This window comes from Rhodamnia argentea, chromosome 5 (assembly GCF_020921035.1).
Source record: "Rhodamnia argentea isolate NSW1041297 chromosome 5, ASM2092103v1, whole genome shotgun sequence".
Lineage (NCBI taxonomy): Eukaryota > Viridiplantae > Streptophyta > Magnoliopsida > Myrtales > Myrtaceae > Rhodamnia > Rhodamnia argentea.
The window spans coordinates 5,971,606-5,989,255 of record NC_063154.1 but is presented as its reverse complement, the minus strand read 5'-3'; the positions used below and the strand labels follow the sequence as shown (position 1 = coordinate 5,989,255).

At 40.1% G+C, this 17,650-nt stretch overlaps 2 protein-coding genes across 2 annotated transcripts; one reads left to right on the top strand and one right to left on the bottom strand.

Moving 5' to 3' along the window:
- The first annotated feature begins 895 nt into the window (after positions 1-895).
- On the top strand, positions 896-2,726 carry LOC115754144 (60S ribosomal protein L34-like). Its single transcript, XM_030693104.2, has 4 exons — positions 896-1,060; positions 1,191-1,270; positions 2,180-2,289; positions 2,393-2,726. The coding sequence occupies exons 1-4, from the start codon at positions 982-984 to the stop codon at positions 2,484-2,486; spliced, it is 363 nt and encodes a 120-aa protein (XP_030548964.1). The 5' UTR covers positions 896-981; the 3' UTR covers positions 2,487-2,726.
- A 2,344-nt stretch (positions 2,727-5,070) lies between these two features.
- On the bottom strand, positions 5,071-6,769 carry LOC115754501 (putative NAC domain-containing protein 94). Its single transcript, XM_048279235.1, has 3 exons — positions 6,429-6,769; positions 5,996-6,279; positions 5,071-5,784 (listed from the first exon to the last, which is right to left on the bottom strand). The coding sequence occupies exons 1-3, from the start codon at positions 6,622-6,624 to the stop codon at positions 5,071-5,073; spliced, it is 1,194 nt and encodes a 397-aa protein (XP_048135192.1). The 5' UTR covers positions 6,625-6,769.
- Between the last annotated feature and the right edge of the window lie 10,881 nt (positions 6,770-17,650).

The window sequence follows — 17,650 nt, the reverse complement described above, 5'->3', positions numbered from 1 at the left end:
TTCTCGCTATAGCTTTCCTTGCTTGAGGTCGGAGCCACCGGTTGCGGCCATGCCCTACGACCAGCCAAGGGAGAAGAAGGAATACTAAAAAAAAAAGACGAAAAAAAAAAAAATAAAGAAAGTAATTAAAAAATAAAATTTATCCGAAAAATAAAAAATAAAATTTTCGAATTTTGAAAAATAAATAAATAATGAAAAGAAAGAAAAAAATAATTAAAAATAAAAAATAGTTGAAAGATAGGAGGAATGAAAAGTGTGGAAAATATTTTTCTCTTCTCAAAATGAGGAAATCATTTGTCTTAGTTTTAGAAGGTTTTTTTTGTTGACTGGAAAATATTTTCTGTTGCCCGTTCATTTTCCGCCCCCCAAACACCGGAAATTGGAGAAAATGTTTTCCGAAAAAATAATTTTCGTGAAACAAACGGAGCCTAAGCAAATACTCGAAAATCAACACCGTCAATTGAAAAATTGAAGATCGGAGAGCTCAGAGCGGCTCGTATAACTCAGATAATCCACCGCCAACTTGCGTAGACCCCCGGCCTCGTGCGATCATCGGCGCGACGCGCCCGCCCGCCCATCATTCGGGCGGGCCTGGAGACATTAGAATACATTTTGCCAAAACGGGCGGGCTTGGGCCTCGCCTTTTCTTTAAATGGGCCTCATGACGTCAGCGTATTGGACCGGACGGGCTTGGGCCTCGCCTTTTCTTTAGATGGGTCTCGTGACGTCAGTGCTGACGCCCAAATGGGTCCAATGGACTTGACTCGCAGTTCGGGCTCGGACGATACAAGAAAGCAGTCAACGAGAAACAGGAAAGATCCATTCTCAACCGTTGGATCTAGGGTTTCTCAAGCCATTCCGTTCTTGTTCAGAGCATATATAAATATGGTGAACTCCGCAAACCTGGTCTTCTTCGTCTAGCGAGCCGATTTCCTCAGAGAGAGAGAGAGAGAGAGAGAGAGAGGGGCGCGGACGCACAAAATGGTTCAGCGTCTCACGTATCGAAAGCGGCATAGCTATGCTACTAAGTCGAACCAGCACAGGGTCGTGAAGACTCCCGGTATGAATTCTTTCTCTCTCATTCGATCTCATCGAACGTTGTAGAGATTGTACATGTTAAAGATTAGATTTGAATGCGTCGTCGCTTGTCGGATGATGCGCTGAGTTTTTCGATTGAAATCCGAGTGTAGGAGGGAAGCTGGTTTACCAGACCACCAAGAAGAGAGCGAGTGGCCCCAAATGCCCAGTCACGGGCAAGAGGATACAGGGGGTATGTATGCCTGTTGCTTCACTCGCCTAATCACATTAGTGTCGATCGAGCTGCCTCTCGTAGATCTTCAAGTGATTTGATACTGGGGTAGTTGATGTTGGCCGCTGTATGAATAGTTACGAATGTAGCAAATGGATGGTCTGTTCTTGATTGGATTTATTAGGTGAATTTGTGAAATTTGTCTGAATGCTTGGTTGGCCCGCATACTGATTACCACAAAACTAGAGGCGATGGCAAGTAGGTGGTTAATTGTGGTTCCTGTGATTGAAGAGCTATGTGAATTGATGTATGACCAACAGTTAGACGTGGAACTAAGAGAATGCTTTGATTAAATGATGCATGATTGATGAGGAAGTACGGGCTGAATGAGGACGAATCATTAAAAAAAAAATTCGCCAGCATGTTTTGTTGCGGTGGAAGAAATTTGATGAAAGGATGACGGGAACTGTGACAATATGCAAAAGAATAAAATACAAAAAGGAATGCTTGTGCTCCACTTCCAACATAAGGTCATTGAAGTGCAGTAAACGAATAAAAAGAGAGAAGAAGCATGCAGACACCAAACTAAGTTGGCATGTAGGAACTTTGGCCTCTTATGGAATGCCATCTGCAAAAAAAAAAAAAAAACACATATTACCTTTATAAATAATCTCAGATAAAAGGGATTTTTCTTAATTTTATATGAGACAAAGTCGAATCTCAGATGGCCTAAACACGGGACGCATTTCATTTGTCATCTCAGTCACTACTTACATGTGGCCTCTATGTACGATGTTTTAATGAGTCTAAACGATTTAATTTTCTGCTTAAAAGTAGCATAGTAACTGGGACTGAAATAGGTTATACTGTCTGTGCTTTTTGCAGTAGGCTTTGACCTTCTTCCACTAACTGCAATGTGCCATGTTGTAGATTCCTCACTTAAGGCCAGCAGAATACAAGAGGTCGAGATTGTCTAGAAATCGCAGAACTGTAAACCGGGCATATGGTGGAGTCTTGTCTGGAGGAGCTGTTCGAGAGAGGTGCAAATATTACTCACTGCAGCACTTTCTTGTAATTTTCGTTCCTCTTGTCAACATACAAAAAGGTCTGTGATTTAATTAAGTTATTATTTGACTTTAATAGGATCATCAGAGCATTCTTAGTGGAAGAGCAGAAGATTGTGAAGAAGGTATTGAAGATTCAGAAGGCAAAGGAAAAGCTTGCCCCAAAAAGCTGAGCATACAGAACCTGGGAACCACTTTGAGTAAGACCTGCGAAGGGTGTAATTTTGGGCTTACATTTAATGATAGGGAGTGATAGAAAAGCCATATGAGACCATTGGAGATGATTTTGTCGACAAATTCATTGAGCTGATGTTTTGTTTCTCTTTCCCTGTTAATTGCTTCTTGGTGATACTGTAAAATCATGTACGATCTGCTTTCCTTCAAATACCAGATTAGTTGGTTTTTAGTGTTTATACGCAGTTTATTTCCATTGCTCTCGATCCTTTGCAAAAGGCTTTTTTCCCCCTTTGCCTTCTACGATTCAGTTTGACCTTTGCAGTTCCTGGTATGGAACTGGCATTGTTATAGAGATAATCTTCATCGCTTTTGAACGGATTAGGAGCGAGTGGTTCTAGGATCCGTATAGGTTTCACCTAGAATCTAGATCTTACAGGTTTTTCATTTTTCAGAACTTGGAACTTACTCTGCATATATTGCAACTTGAAACCTAGTCTCATTGCAGTTTTAATTTAACGATTGCAATGAATCATTACCTTTTACGACCATCACTTATTGCTACAATTCATCGACTTTCAGCCATAAATATTGTTAGAAATTGAAGTTCAAATAAGTGGTTTTAGTTACACATTCATCATTGGATGCCCGAGAACACATGCAAAAAAAAAAAATGTAAAAACTTGTTTCAAGTTTCAGATTCTACTTATTTGGAACCTTTCTATTGAAACATACCTTGAAATTTGAAATCGGATGGATTTTTCACAGGTCTCATTTCGAATTTTAGTTTTTATCCCAAAACCATTCTCACCCCTTATGACATGCTGATATTGCCTGGTTGTCAAGAGTAGCTTTCAAGGTTGCGAAAGTATCGACTTTTTTCAAGCTGGTGGTTATGTTCGTGACTTCGAGTGGGGGGCTTGATAGCTTGATACTTGGGCTAAAGGAGGCACAGGCACATTAGAACTCAGTAAGGCGCTTGGTTTAGGTTTAAGGTGGCCTGAATTTGTAGGTTGTTCTCGGCACATGCATGTCCTCCAAGGCCGACTAGAAGATAGAAGCATCAAATGGTTAAAGCTTGCTTTACGATGCGCTCAAAAGGTTATTCTTGATGCACGTGCCAGGGGAACCGGTCGCTCATGGAGAACAACATGGTCGTGCTTTTTCTACTTATCGGAGAATGTTGATTCCTACGCATTGGTAGACACCGAGACCAGCAAACTTTATATTCAATCCGATGTTCGCCAAACGGGATTATTCGCTAGGGCCCTAAAAATTTATCGGGCTTGTATGTTTTTAATGGCGGGGCCATGTGAGTTCGGCCCTCTTTTTTTTTTTTTTATTTATTGAGAGGTCGACTTAGATTAATTCGATATGCGAACGGCCTACTTCAGGATTCAATAGATCTCGCGCCTATCGCACCTGGCCGAAGCAGGAGGAGAAAAGAAAAGAATTGAGAGCCCCATAAATAGAGATCTAAGCAATTAGTACATGGGGCGTCGGCCTGCTGGTTGTATCTCCTACGTATGTTTCAAAATTAGTATACTAATTCAAATGCTAAATATTGTACTGACAGCGACTTGCAAAATTAGCACACTAAATTAAATGGTACTAGACTGTATTGGATCTAACCTAATTATATTGGAGTCTATCTGCACCATGTCACATCACATAACATGTCATTTTTGTATAATCTTTTGACATGGCCACATTGTTATTTGATCATTTAGTGGTATAAGCTTTTCTAAAGATAAACAATGGAAAATTTCAAATAAAGGTTTAAAGTGCCATCATTTTCTCAAATAATATCCTGAAGTGAACCTTATTTCAAATAATGACCTGAAATACTATCTTTGTCTCGTAAAATGACCCGACCGATAGCATTCTCGTCATTTACTTTTATTTATTCATTTTTTCCTTTTTATTTTTCCTCTCCCTTCCCCTGGCCATCACCGGTGTTGAGCGAGGGTCCTTGGTTAGGCCCTTTTTCGAAGCAAAGAAAGCATTTCAGGCTCTTATTTGAAACAATGTCCATTTCAAGCCATTTACTTGCGAAAATGATGGCACTTTAGGCCATAGTTGGAATTTTCCCGACAAACAATATGAAAAATCGGGAGATAATCAAATCTTAATCCTTCCTAATATATACAATCTAAGGGACTTGAGTTTTGAGGCTGTATTCGTGGCGGATATCGCAAGATACAATAGAAGATGTAGCCAACAATATATTCTGATTCATGTGCCAAACTTTCCAAAACAGGAGTCCATATATATATCTCCAGTCATCAGCCACACTTGCGAAGATCCATACCAAAAAAAAAGAGCAAATAAATAAAAGTTTGGGAAGAAACAGCGAGCATGGATTCAACCTAATTTATTTATAAAAATAAAAAACATTTTTCATTTAGGAAAAATTTTCTACAAGTAAACAAATGATTTCCCTTCTCTCTTACCAAAGGAAATAAATGAAAATCACATAAAACGCTCCTAGAGAACCACGACATTGTACGTGGAGTCGTGGACTACAACCTTGGAAGTCATCGAACCCATCCGAGCTATTGTTGTATCACTTCGATGACTAATTTAGGTGAAGCACTTGGTGGTAGGATAATAATACGTTGACAAATCACTTGTTGCATCCCACACCGAGTTTGACTTCCATGCATCCCCCACGTTCCAATAATTGCCCGGACCGTAGGGAGAACCGCCGGACCCGACCGCCTCCCACGGCTCATCATCGTGGCTCGGGTTCCTCGGCAACAAAGAAGACGCTTCTTCTTCCCCCCTGCCACCGCCACTGACGATCGCATCGTTCGCTTGCGTTCCGATCGGTAGGGTCAGTAGTGAGAAGCCGTCGCTGAACCGTTCTTGATGGCCGTTTAAATCACACTCGAAGCTCCTAAAAACGTCTCCGAAGGCAGAGGACGGCGTGTTCTGAAGAATGGAGGAGATATCCGAGACGGTCGTCTCTTGGAGATGCGGGAAGAGGAAGTGACTAGGGTTCGGGTCGATGCTCGATGAGATGATGGCAAAGTCTAGATTACTCCATGGGACTAGTGATGGTGAGTCCAAGATGGGAGTGAGATTGTTAGGAGGACTGTGAAAGGAGGAGTTAGTTTTGGTTGGGGATGGTGAGAAGGAAGCAGTGTCTGGGCTTAGTTGAGAGTGAATGAGCGAGTTTGCTGTTTCTGAGGCAGGGGTTTCAGATGGTAACATTGGAGAGACATAAGAGTAAGCAAGAGATCTTTGGGAGTTCGAGTTCGTTTTCTTGAAAATCCTGCATATCGCCCACGAGTCCTGAAAAAACATCGAGAATAATGAATTTGATCAGCTCATGAGTTCGATTAAATCGAGAATAAACTGCTACTTTGCTGAATATCGTGAGAGATATGCAAGAACATACTTGCCCTGACAGCGCTTTGCGAGAAAACTTATGAAATCCTAAAGGAAAAGGAAAATCTTTCTATACATGCAAGAGTAAAACTCGTTGAGCATATATGTATCTTACATGGGCGGGAATGTTTTGCGACGACAAGTCGATAAGAGAAGGGAGGCGAAACTCGTGCATCATCCAGTCGGTCTTGACGCCCTTGGCAGCTCTACCTTTGTAGAAGACCAGGGACTTCTTCAGCCCTATGCACTTGGACCCTTCCGATGAGTAGATCGGCCGGTCCGTCCCGGTGGCTTTCCAAAAACCAGCCCCAGTTACCCGGTTCGGCCTCGCGCTGTTCCGGTACTTCCGGTCCCTCGGGCAGTAGAAGTACCACTCTTTCTCTCCTGTAGTCGCCAACTCTTCATGGCCAAAATACAAACTCGGATCTCATTGTCCATTAAAACCTAGCTAACTCTTATCGATGTAAAGTTTATACTACAATACCGCAAAAAAAAGAAAAAGAAAAATGAATCAACAGTGGATTAATGGGTGTTTAAGTTGAACTTACTAGGGAGATCCCATGGATCATATTTGTAAATGTCGAGCTGCCGAATGAGCTCGATGCTAAGAGGCCGGTGTTGGATCTTCCTCCTGAGGTAAAACCCTACAAGCTCTTCGTCCGTTGGATGAAACCTAAACCCTGGAAGCATCACTTCATCCATTGATATCTCACGATCAACTCTCTCTTCCATTAAAGAACTCATGCACTCTCTTTTCTTGAAGCACACACGCGCAGAGAAACTAAAATGTACTACTGTCTTTCACTTATAACCACTTGATCTAAAACCCTAGCTAGAGTAAAATGACACAGAGAGAGATGGAGAGAGACTGTGAAGTTTGAAGAGGGGAGACAAGGGTGGTTAATATGAGTGATGAAGGGTTTGAATTAATTGGGGGGAGATTATATGCTACCTGAGGAGGGGTCTGCCTCCGAAGGATCAGCCGTCTTTTCTGGTAGACTTTTAATTTAGGACTAAGCTTTGTGTCTTCTCCGACTAACTTCAGACCAACCCAAAAAGAAAAAAAGAATAACTACCGATGACAACCAAAGTCAGGAAAATGGATTTTCGGAGGAATAGACCAACAACGCTGTTGTAAATTATCCACTCTTAATTTACAAATTACAACTATCTACTTTCTCAAATCTATCGGTAAATAAACCGTTTGTCTGAAATTTCAGGTGGCATATGTTATAATTATTCATTGATTCTTTCTTCATTCAATTAAACTCTTACTTCATAAAAACTGTAACGTACCTCTGAAGCACCATGAATCGCGAAAATAAACATGTTAACTATTGAAATATTTTTTTCTTTGACGGGAACTAATAAATGATTAGATAAGTAAACAATATGACGTTTCGAGAGCATATGAATTTTCTCATCTTTGTTTCTGGCATTTTTCTTACTTCTCTCGTTATTTTCTCTCTCCTTCTAGAGTGAAACCCCATCCTGGGTTTTGTTCAAATATGTTAAGTTTAGGAATCTCGAGAACCACCAAATCAACAGTGTATGGGGATTAGGCCCCCATTCTTTATCACCCCACATTTTGCTCATATCTATCTCATGACACTTTTCTCTCTATCCATCCACTGCGAATCAAGACAAAAAGGGAGATTGTAAATGCGAGTGTCTTTCTGGTTTGAATTGTTATTTGGAAACAACTCCCAATGCAATGGGAGCTTATAAAACTAGGGTCAGTCTGAGTTTTGGTACATATATTTTAATGAAGCTGAGTTCTCAGAATCCGAAAATTCAGGTTCTATTCCATTCTCCCGAGCTTCTATTCCCACTGTTACTTGTCAGATTGAAATCAGCCTTTTTAGCTGCTTTTTTTTTTTTTTTTCCATGCCTCTTCATGAATCTGAAGATACCGCCATACAGAGAGAGAGAGAGAGAGAGAGAGAGAGAGAGAGAGAGGTGTGATGTGAATTTATGGGTCAAAGGGGACCATTTCATGACATCCTTAAACTAATCAAACCATGTTTAGGGCATCTGTTTGACCTTAGGAAGAAGCCACGATGCTCGTCTATCCTCTCTCCTCAAGACAAATAGTTGGAGACAGTAGCAGATAGGTTGTCTTAGGAGTCCCTTCTTGACTCAGGAAAGACACTTGGACACACAGTATCTTTGCATACAAGTATAAAAATATATAGAGGAGTATGACTGTTTACAATTTACTTCTTTATACATACACTAAACTTCGCCTCTCTCCTTGGCGGAACGTTTGCATCCAAAAGTATGTGAATCATCCTCTATTCTATTAGTACTCACCTTTGGTGTCTCTAGGAGTCTCGCATACTGATTTACGGAAATTAGGTTTCATCAATGGTTCAGATTTATCAAGACATCGAGAGGAGCACTGGACCGCACAGAGGAATTTGATTCCGTTCAAAAAGAAAAACTAACACTTGAGGCAGTTTATTGTGGGGCTGCCAAGGTCTATGCTTGTTAGACGTGGCCGGTTCTGGTTCCGGTTCGGAACCGCTGGTTCCTAGGCCCAACGGCTCTTTTCCCCGGGCCTCCACCCTTTTTTTTTAAAAAAACGGGTTGGAACCGGCGGTTCCGGGCGGGTTCCGAAAATTTAGAAACCGGAACCGGCCCTTGAGGGCCCGTTCCGGTTCCGGGTTGGAACCATGGGCCCGGTTAAGGGCTGGTTCCGGGCCCACGATTCCATTTGGCCATGTCTAATACTCGTCATGCGACACACTAGACCAATATGATCTACCATTTAATCCAACACGAGGGTCAAAATCTAGACCACCCACACTAGTCCTCTTTGAGAGCTTTAAAGTACAAACTTTCATGGGAGTGGAGACAAACTTACCCTAATTACAGCTTAGAGTCCGCCGAGCTGTAGATTATAAAGTGTGTAATATGTATGTTTTCGGCAATCTTAAGATGCAAAGCGTGAGAATTTTAAATTAGAGAAGGCAAAATGTAATTGTGGAGAAATATGAGCATGGATTTTGTAATTTTTCCAAGATTTCTGTTAGGAATTTAAGAGAATCTCAATCGTAGGCAATACTAGAAGATTCATATGAAATAGTTATAAAATGGTCGATAATGTGCTCAGATTTTCAATATATATATGTGTGTGTGTAAACTATCTTCTACCACTACATAGAGAACCAGAAAATGTTAAAAGAATATTTAGCTTAATTCGTTATTCATCGTAATTTCCTAACTGTGGCTTCTACAAAGATGATTTGCCGAAGATCTCACACTACGAGTTCGACATGAATGTCGATTCAGTCATAATCATATGTAGAGGTGCACAAGAGAAAATCCGGATATTATGAAGGGAAATGTTTTCTGTATAATTTCAATCGTAGATCTATACATCATCACCCTCTACTTCCTATCGTGGAATATTTGGATCGTTTTGCTGATAGTCTCTCCCTCTGCTTCCTCCTTAAACCCTCCCCTCTTCCCCAGTTATCCTTCTGAAACACCACCAGACCGCCCATGTTTCAAACTCCACTTCGTCTTTTCTTCTGTTCCTCACATCTTTTCCCCTTTCCCGAGAACGAAGAAAGCGAGTTTCGACATATAATAAGAGACTTCGAACCGGGTCGTGCATGGGATTCCTCAGCTCGAAGGGGGGCCATGAGAGTGATAACTGGTTTGCACATTACAAGGCCGAGATGGATTTTGAAGTTTGAATCCTCCTCGTAACTCTTTCAACTTGCAGAGACTTCAACGGCGTAGTTAGGCGCAAAACGTTTCGCATTTAGCTCGCCAAGGTTATGTCAAACTGGTTTAGAGCTTTAGAGAGCAAAGGTCAGTACCATTTGCAATTAATGGGGGATGGTTTCACTGAGTCAAATGCCACGCTTGGGACTCCAAATTCAGTGAAACTCCCCAAATCTAGCCCCTCGGTTCGATCTCTTCCTGTCTGTTTGTTGACCTAGGGTTTGCTTCCCCCAAAGCGTGCAACACGTAATTAATAACTTACTGTAGTTTTTTTAAAAGAGTCTGAACCAGTGTCAAAGTACTAGCCTTCTTCGAACACGAGCTCCCATGCCTCTTTCTGCGTAAACATTAATCCCATGGAGAAAAGTCACCGAAACCAGAGAGTTTCGCTCACGAATAGAATCTTTATCTCACTAAACTAATGCATTATTAATCAATGTGAATGAAGAAAAGTCCACTGAGCGGTTAATGAAGTTAGAGGTCCATCCAGACGATGATGAGAAGGATTATATGCCAGCAGAACTGTTAGCTAAGCACTAAGCAGTGTTTAGGTTAAGTAGTGAAGCTGGCTCTTACTGTGATTTTCAAAGTTCTTATGCTGTAAAATGTGAGTAAATTAGGGAACAGAAATGTGTTATTGCAGTAATAATTTCATAGGTTTCAACTCCACATTTGTTATTAGTCTCGAAGCATCGTCCCTCGGGAGATTACTTATCTCGCCGACGGTAGATCGAATCATAATTTGTTTGTCATATGCAACACATAACAAACTTGTTTTGCCACGAAAAATTCCTCAAAATGTGAGTCGATATGAGCATTACCAAGGGATGTAGAGGATCCCTTGTTGACTCTTGGACAGTAAACGTGAATTGACGAAAAAATTAACAGTATTGAGAATAAACACAGTCGCGACCAGACATGTAAAAGATTACAAAAATGTGAGGATAACACGAAGATAGAATCAAACAATCGATGTTTTTTTTTTCATTGGTCGGCGGTCCCACTACAAACTACGATTCGATTATTTGTACAACTACCAACAGCTAACAATGGTTACAACAAAAGCAAACACATTCTACATGACTCCTAGAATGCAGTTACATGTATTTACAAGGGGTTACTAAGCAAACCAACTACTTCGACGGCCATTACTTCTTCGCTCATTCGTGTCTCGGGATTTAGTAATTTCCCTTCGTTTTTTTTTTTCGACAATTACTTAGTTGTCTTGTGGACAGTCTATATTAACCGAGTAAGAGCTTTCAACGCTTAGATAATTTTACTTCTGCCATGTTTTGCTCGGCTTCTCTTAGTTCGAGTCGTCGGTCAGGAATTGGAGCATTATTTGGTGTTAACTACACTATTTATGATAACTTCTTTTGGCCAAATAAGAGACTTCATTAATGCCTAAATTAAATGTGCAATAGTAATAAGTTTAGTTTGTGGGAGTACAATATAGGTCATCGAAAGGATGTTGGAGACTCACCAAAGCATGAAAGCACAAAAAAAAAAATAATAATGTATTTCTTCATGGGATGTTTATATAGGATCCAAAATATCATTCAAATCCAATCTAGCACCTAAGGGGATCAACATCAATAAGCCCAGTTTGAAGAGGCTCGTATACGGAACGTCTGGAAATAATACCTAGAGCGAACAACTCAGCAATTCCTCTTCCATCAATAGCTCTCTTGCTTTTACGCGGAGAAACTATGGTAGTGTGAAGACACCATCAACATAGCGATATGGGACATCAAGCGAAGAGCTCCAATGTGCCTTCCTGTGTTAATAGATTCTCATAATTCCGGCGATTTCGATCCACTGTTGAGATTCACATTGATCAACAAAGATTTGCACCCATGTATTGTGTTACCTTCTAGTTCGATACATGGATACTAATTCAATGCATGATGGTCCTAGACCTAGTCATGGCGAAGGGCCGGGTTGAGACCGAAACCGACCTGGACCCAGGCGGGGTCAAACCCGGAACCGGCCCGTGGCATAAGGGCCCGGTTAAGGTTTCTTCAAACCTTGAACCGAGCCCGAAATCGGCAGCTTCGTGCCGATTCCGAATCGTGAAAAAATGGGGATAAAAAAATTTAAAAAATGTTAAAAAAAAACATTTAAAAAGAAAAGAAAAGAAATAAAGAGCCGTTGGCAACGGCTCTTTCTTTTTGGAGACTATTGGTCACCGCTCCCCACCTAATTTTCTTTTTTTCTTTTTACTTTACTAATTTCTAACCTATAAATACCCCTTCCCATCTCTCTTTTTTTTCACACAAATTCTCTCTTCATCACAATTCTCTCAAATTCTCTCTAATTCTCAATTATTCGCAACATGCAATTTATTATTTTCTTTTCTTCGATTATTCAATTATTCAATCACACCATTTTTTTCATTTCTTATTCAATATTTCAATTATCCTCATTCTCTCTTTCAATTTTTCTTAATCCATTATTTTCACACCATCTCATCCAATTTTTCTTATTCTCTAATTCCTTATTTTCTTTATTTATTATCTCCTTTAATAATTCCCTAGTTCAAATTCTTTTTTCACACCCTATATTTTTTTTGCATTATACCATCTATTTTTTCTATATAAAAAAAATGGCAAATGAAAGTAGAACTAGTGGCAAAGGCAAGAACCCGGTAGAGGAATCCGATTATCCTCCTAGTTCTTGTGATTATGAAGATTGAGGAGTCAAAGTTGATGTAGATGATGAAATCAACATTACTCCTAATATGGAGCCAGTCCGGATGTAAGAGAGTCTCCATCCTCCTACTGGTATCAAAAAAATATCAACAACAAAGGAGCGAGAGTTTACATCCGTCATATGGGACCACTTCACGAAGATTGAAAGATTTGATATAGGTTCAAAAAGGTATGATATAATTTGTAACCATTGTGGGATAAATTACAAATATATCCGTGGAGGTGGACATGAAACATTTAAACAGCATCTTAAGGTGAAACATCCCACCGAAGCGGGAATTGACACTAAACAACAACAAATTTCCGGGTACGCCAATCCTAACACTTCTCCTTTATTTCGTTATAATGAAAAAAATTATAAAGAAGAATTAGGTAAATTTGTTTCCGTTGAACATTTATGATTTGGTTTTGGTGAAAGATTTGGTTTTAATCAATTTATACAAAATGCATGTGGTCCACAAGCAAAACGTGTTCCTAGAAATACACTTAAACACATAATTAAAGATCTTCATAAAAAAGGAAAAAAATATTTACAAAATTTTTTTATGAATTTTAATGGACGTATGTATATAGGTAGCGGTATTTAGAGTAATCATTGGCAAATTCACTCTTATATGGGTATAACATGTCATTGGATAGATGATAATTGAAATATTCAAAATAGAGTTATTGCATTTAGAGTTTTTGATGATAGGCAGACGGCAAATAATATTTATAGATTAATTAGGTAAATTTAGAAGAATATTATTTGCTTAATAAAATTTGTTCAATTGGTTTTGATAATGCCGCGGCAAAATGCCGTTTCAATTGTTGACCTAGAAAAAATTTGTAAACCCATTTTTGGTGGACAATTTTTTCACGTTAGATGTGTTTGTTATGTTTTAAATTTATGTGTACAAGATAGTTTAAAAACTCATGATATTTTTCTCGACCCAATAAAAATGGCAATTCGATTTTTATGGAAACATTCCAAAAAAATGAAAGAATTGTTAAAATTTTGTACAACAAATGAAAAAAAACCAAAAAAAAATTCAAGAGATGTTCCAAATCGTTGAAATTCTACTTGCGAGTTGCTTAATGAATCTCTTGCATATAAAAATGTATTATGTGCATTATTTCAGATAATTTAACTCAAATTAATTTATACCCACAAGAATGGGATATTTGCAAAAAAAAAAAATTAGATATTTTAAAAGTTTTTAATGATGCAACTTATAGTTTGTCCGGTGTTTGTTATCCTACTACGTATTTATTTTTAATAGAATGTATTAATATTGTTGGAGTTTTTGAAGAAAATGAAAATGATTTGGAATTAAGTGACACTATTAGAACAATGCGAACAAAATGGCTACATTATTATAGCTAAATTCCTATTATTTATTTAGTTGCTTGTGTTTTTTATCCACATTGTAAATTCGATGGTTTATGTGATTATTTGAATGCATATTATGAATGTTTACGTTTAATTGATGAGATAAATATTAGAACTATACAAACAAGGGTTAAAAACGTATAATAGAATTATAAAATGAATTTTGTTGTACATATAATTTAGGTGATAGTGGATTTTCTCAATCTAGTGACATACAAAGTGGGAACATAGGTAATTTTAGTAGAGAGTACCAACTTGTGTTGCATAGGCAAACAAAGCAAAAGGGAGCAATAGGAAGTAATTCCGAAATAGAGAGCTATCTAACTGTTTCTTTTGAATTTGATAAATCCGAATGCAGCACAGATTTCACAATATTGGATTGGTGGAAGAGGCATTCCATCTAATACCCAATTATTGCTCTAATTGCAAAATAAATTTTAGCAACCCCTTGTTCGACAGTTGCGGCGAAACAAGCATTTAGCGTTGGAGGCAATATTTTGGACGAATGACATTCAAGATTAGTTTTCGATTCGGTGGAAGCTCAAGCTTGTGTTGATGATTGGACAAAGGCTCAATATAGGCAACAAGAGATAGATCGCAATAATAAAGCCAAATTCTTTGATGATTGGATACCACCAGCACCGATACTAGAACAGGTAGCGACGATTGAGGATGAGATAAGTATGGGATTATCAAAGGTAAGAGAACTATATGGGTTTTGATTTTTATATCCCTAAGAAGATATGTAGGCGCTTGTCGCCGATCTGTCGCGACCCTCCTCGATCGGAAAAGCGAGGAAGAGGGCTAATGGGTCGCCCTTCCGGCCCGGCTGCGTGTGGACCTTCGGACGCGGGCCCCTCCCAAGGCCCATTACCCAAATCGCGGCGGAGGATAAAATCGTAGTCGACTTTCGGTGCGGTCTAGTGGCATGTGCTACGTGTGCATGCTTCGGAGTCGCCACCAATCGTTTCGTGGAAGGTACGATTGGAAACCTTATCGAATAGTCGGGAGTTTCTATTCGATTCTCAGAGAACCGGAGAAGTGGGTTCGGGGACTTAGTTACGCCAACTATCAGAGTTGACGCCCTTTCGGTACCTAAGTTGAATGAATTTTCTAACCTCGGATTTCATGCAGACGAGTGGGGTACGAATCCTAATCTAGGAGTTCATGCGGATGGGAGTGAACTATCCTACCAATCACAATCAATTAAAATAGATGCGCAAATCAAGGAATCCATAACGTGCGGATAAATCGCATCAAATCAGCGTGGCATTCCTAGTATAGCCCTATTGGCTTAGAGAAAAGGGGTATTCAAAGCATAGGAGAAGATCAAGAACGATTTGGAAGCGATTCGCCCATGAGGGGCAAAATCGTAATTTTGAGAAATTTTGGGGTACGATTTGCCAAAAAGGGCAAAATCGTCATTTCAGAAAAAATTCAGAGTGAGAAATGTTGAAAATAGGATTGGCCACCTAAACTGACCCATTTCCTAATTTTCGACATTTTTTGGAAGTCCACAGGAATTTTTGGAGACAAATTACCCCTAAAGGGTAAAATTGTCATTTTTGAAAAGATCGGGAGGAGAAATCTCAAAAATAGGATTGGCCAGTTGATTGTGGCCATTCCTCAATTTTTGAGAATTTTTTGGGAATTTTGGGAATTTTCTACAATTTTTCCTAATTTTTTTTGGATTTTCTAATGATTTTTCGCTTTTTTTTTTTTTTTCGGACCGGGTCAACCCGGTCAACGGACCGAGTCAACCCGGTCCACGGACCGGTCCGTCCGGTCCGGACCCGCGCCCGGACCGGTGTTCCCCAAAACGGCGCCGTTTCTACAAAGTGCGCCCAAAATTTCAAAATTGCCGCCTAAAACCGAGGGAGGGTCTAGATTGCGCCACGTGGCGCGACGACAACGGCCGGATCCATTAACTGGAATCGACGGCTCAGATTGAATGAAGGCCTAATCTCCACCGTTCAAATCGAATACCAAGATCTACGGCTCAGATCAAAGGCAAGATCAAATCTCAACCGTTCGATCAAACTATATTTTTTTTGAAAATGATTTTATTTATTATTTGCATTTTCAAAAAACTTGATCCAACGATCGGAATGGTGACGCGTGGCCAAACCTGGGCCACGCGATCACAAAATATATTTTTTTCTTATTTTTCGAAAATGGAATATATCTGAAAAAATGAATTTTATTTTTCAAAAATCCGAGATTCCGACACGTGGCGTCCCTATGAGCCGTCGGATCATTTTTTTATTTGTTATAACAAACTTGCCGACGTGGCTGCCACGTGGGCGCCACGTCGGCGACACCTGGACGTTGACCGGGTCAACAAGCTCGCCGGGGAAGACCATCGGCGCCGGCGAACCTCGCCGGTGCCTCGCCGGAACACGATTCCGACATGCAAATTCGCCCAAAATCCCTCGACTTTCTCTCATTCGACTCGCTAACTATCCTACACGCGTATATCCCGAGTTTAGTCGAAGAGACAAGCCCAAACTAACCTAAATCTACCTCCACAGTCCGGCGGCACCTGCAACTTCCGGCGAACTAAAAAAAAAAGTGCGAAATGCCAACGAACGTCAGCGATTCTTCCACGAAACCAGTCCGTATTGATTCCAAATCAACATATCTAAGCTTTCAGACGAGAAATAGTTCTAACCCTACCTAAACAAGCTTCAATCGAACGCGTGCATTCGGCGATCGTCAATCGCACCATTTCTGCGTTAAACCAACAGTTCATCCCAAGAATCAACGTCTATGGAGAAGGAGAGAACTTACCTGGCCATTGGTTCGTCTTTAAAGCAACGTGGAATAGATCCACGACTCTTACACAGGTTCGAGAGTTTAGGGTTGACTCAGGGGAGGTTTTTCGCAGCAAAGATGCAAAACAAACACATAGGCCAGTTCAGTGTATGGTCGAGAACGATTATAAACCAAAGAAATCAAAGGAAACACATCGAAGCTACGAATCCGCCATTAATGAAGTTCTACGAAGCTCGAGTGCGACTTTTACCTGGTTTGCGGATCGAAGCTTCGATCAAAAGAGTTCGCGTCGCTCCTCGCGTCAAGACGTCGCTCCTAGATGAATCCGAAAGCCTTCATTTCACTTCAATCGTGGTGATTCTCCTCTTGAAGCTCTCGAGAATCAGACCTTCAATGGCGGACCTCCCCCCAGATCTCTCTCCCCTTCCCTTTTTCTGTTCGTTCTCCCTCCCCCCTTTTTCGAGCACCAGTCTTTTTTTGTTTTAACTTGCTCTAACCGTCTCTCCTCTAACTGCCAGGCCTTCCAGAAGCTTCCCGAAGCTTCGTCGCCGAATAACGGCTCAAGAAACGGCATCCCCTTCCTCCCTTGCGCCGGTGGAGCTCTGAAAGAGATGATGAATAGTACCGGGTCTCCGGGTCGGATCTGCCCGACCCGGCAGACCCGGTTCATGCAATAAATGGCTAAATTGAGCTAGCAATTGACATTTTTTTGCGAAATTGATGCCACAAATTGCTTTCCCATCATGGATTACCTCTAAAGATGTGTTTTTCGTGAAAAATTCCTTTGAAATCGAGTCAAAACCCCAAATTTTGAGTAAGATCCGAAATTGATTTTTACAAAATTGGGGTCCTTAATGAAAGAATTATCTTCAATTGAGCCTACCATTAGATTCAAGAGGTCAAAAACTATAGGATAGGGACCTTGGGATTCCATGGGTGTCTCTCAAGAAGATTTAATTTTGAATTTGGCCTTCTAGGGACTAAAATGAAAGAAATTTTTGTGCAATTAAGTCCCTAATGCCAAAATTGAGCAAATTAACATGCAATTGGATCAAAATGTGAAATGTAATGCTAGAGAACCATGTCACAACCCTCAAAAGTGAAGAAAGAAAAATAAAATGACCCCAAATGGTATTTTCATGTCTAATTTGTGGGTGCATTTGTGAAGGAACACACA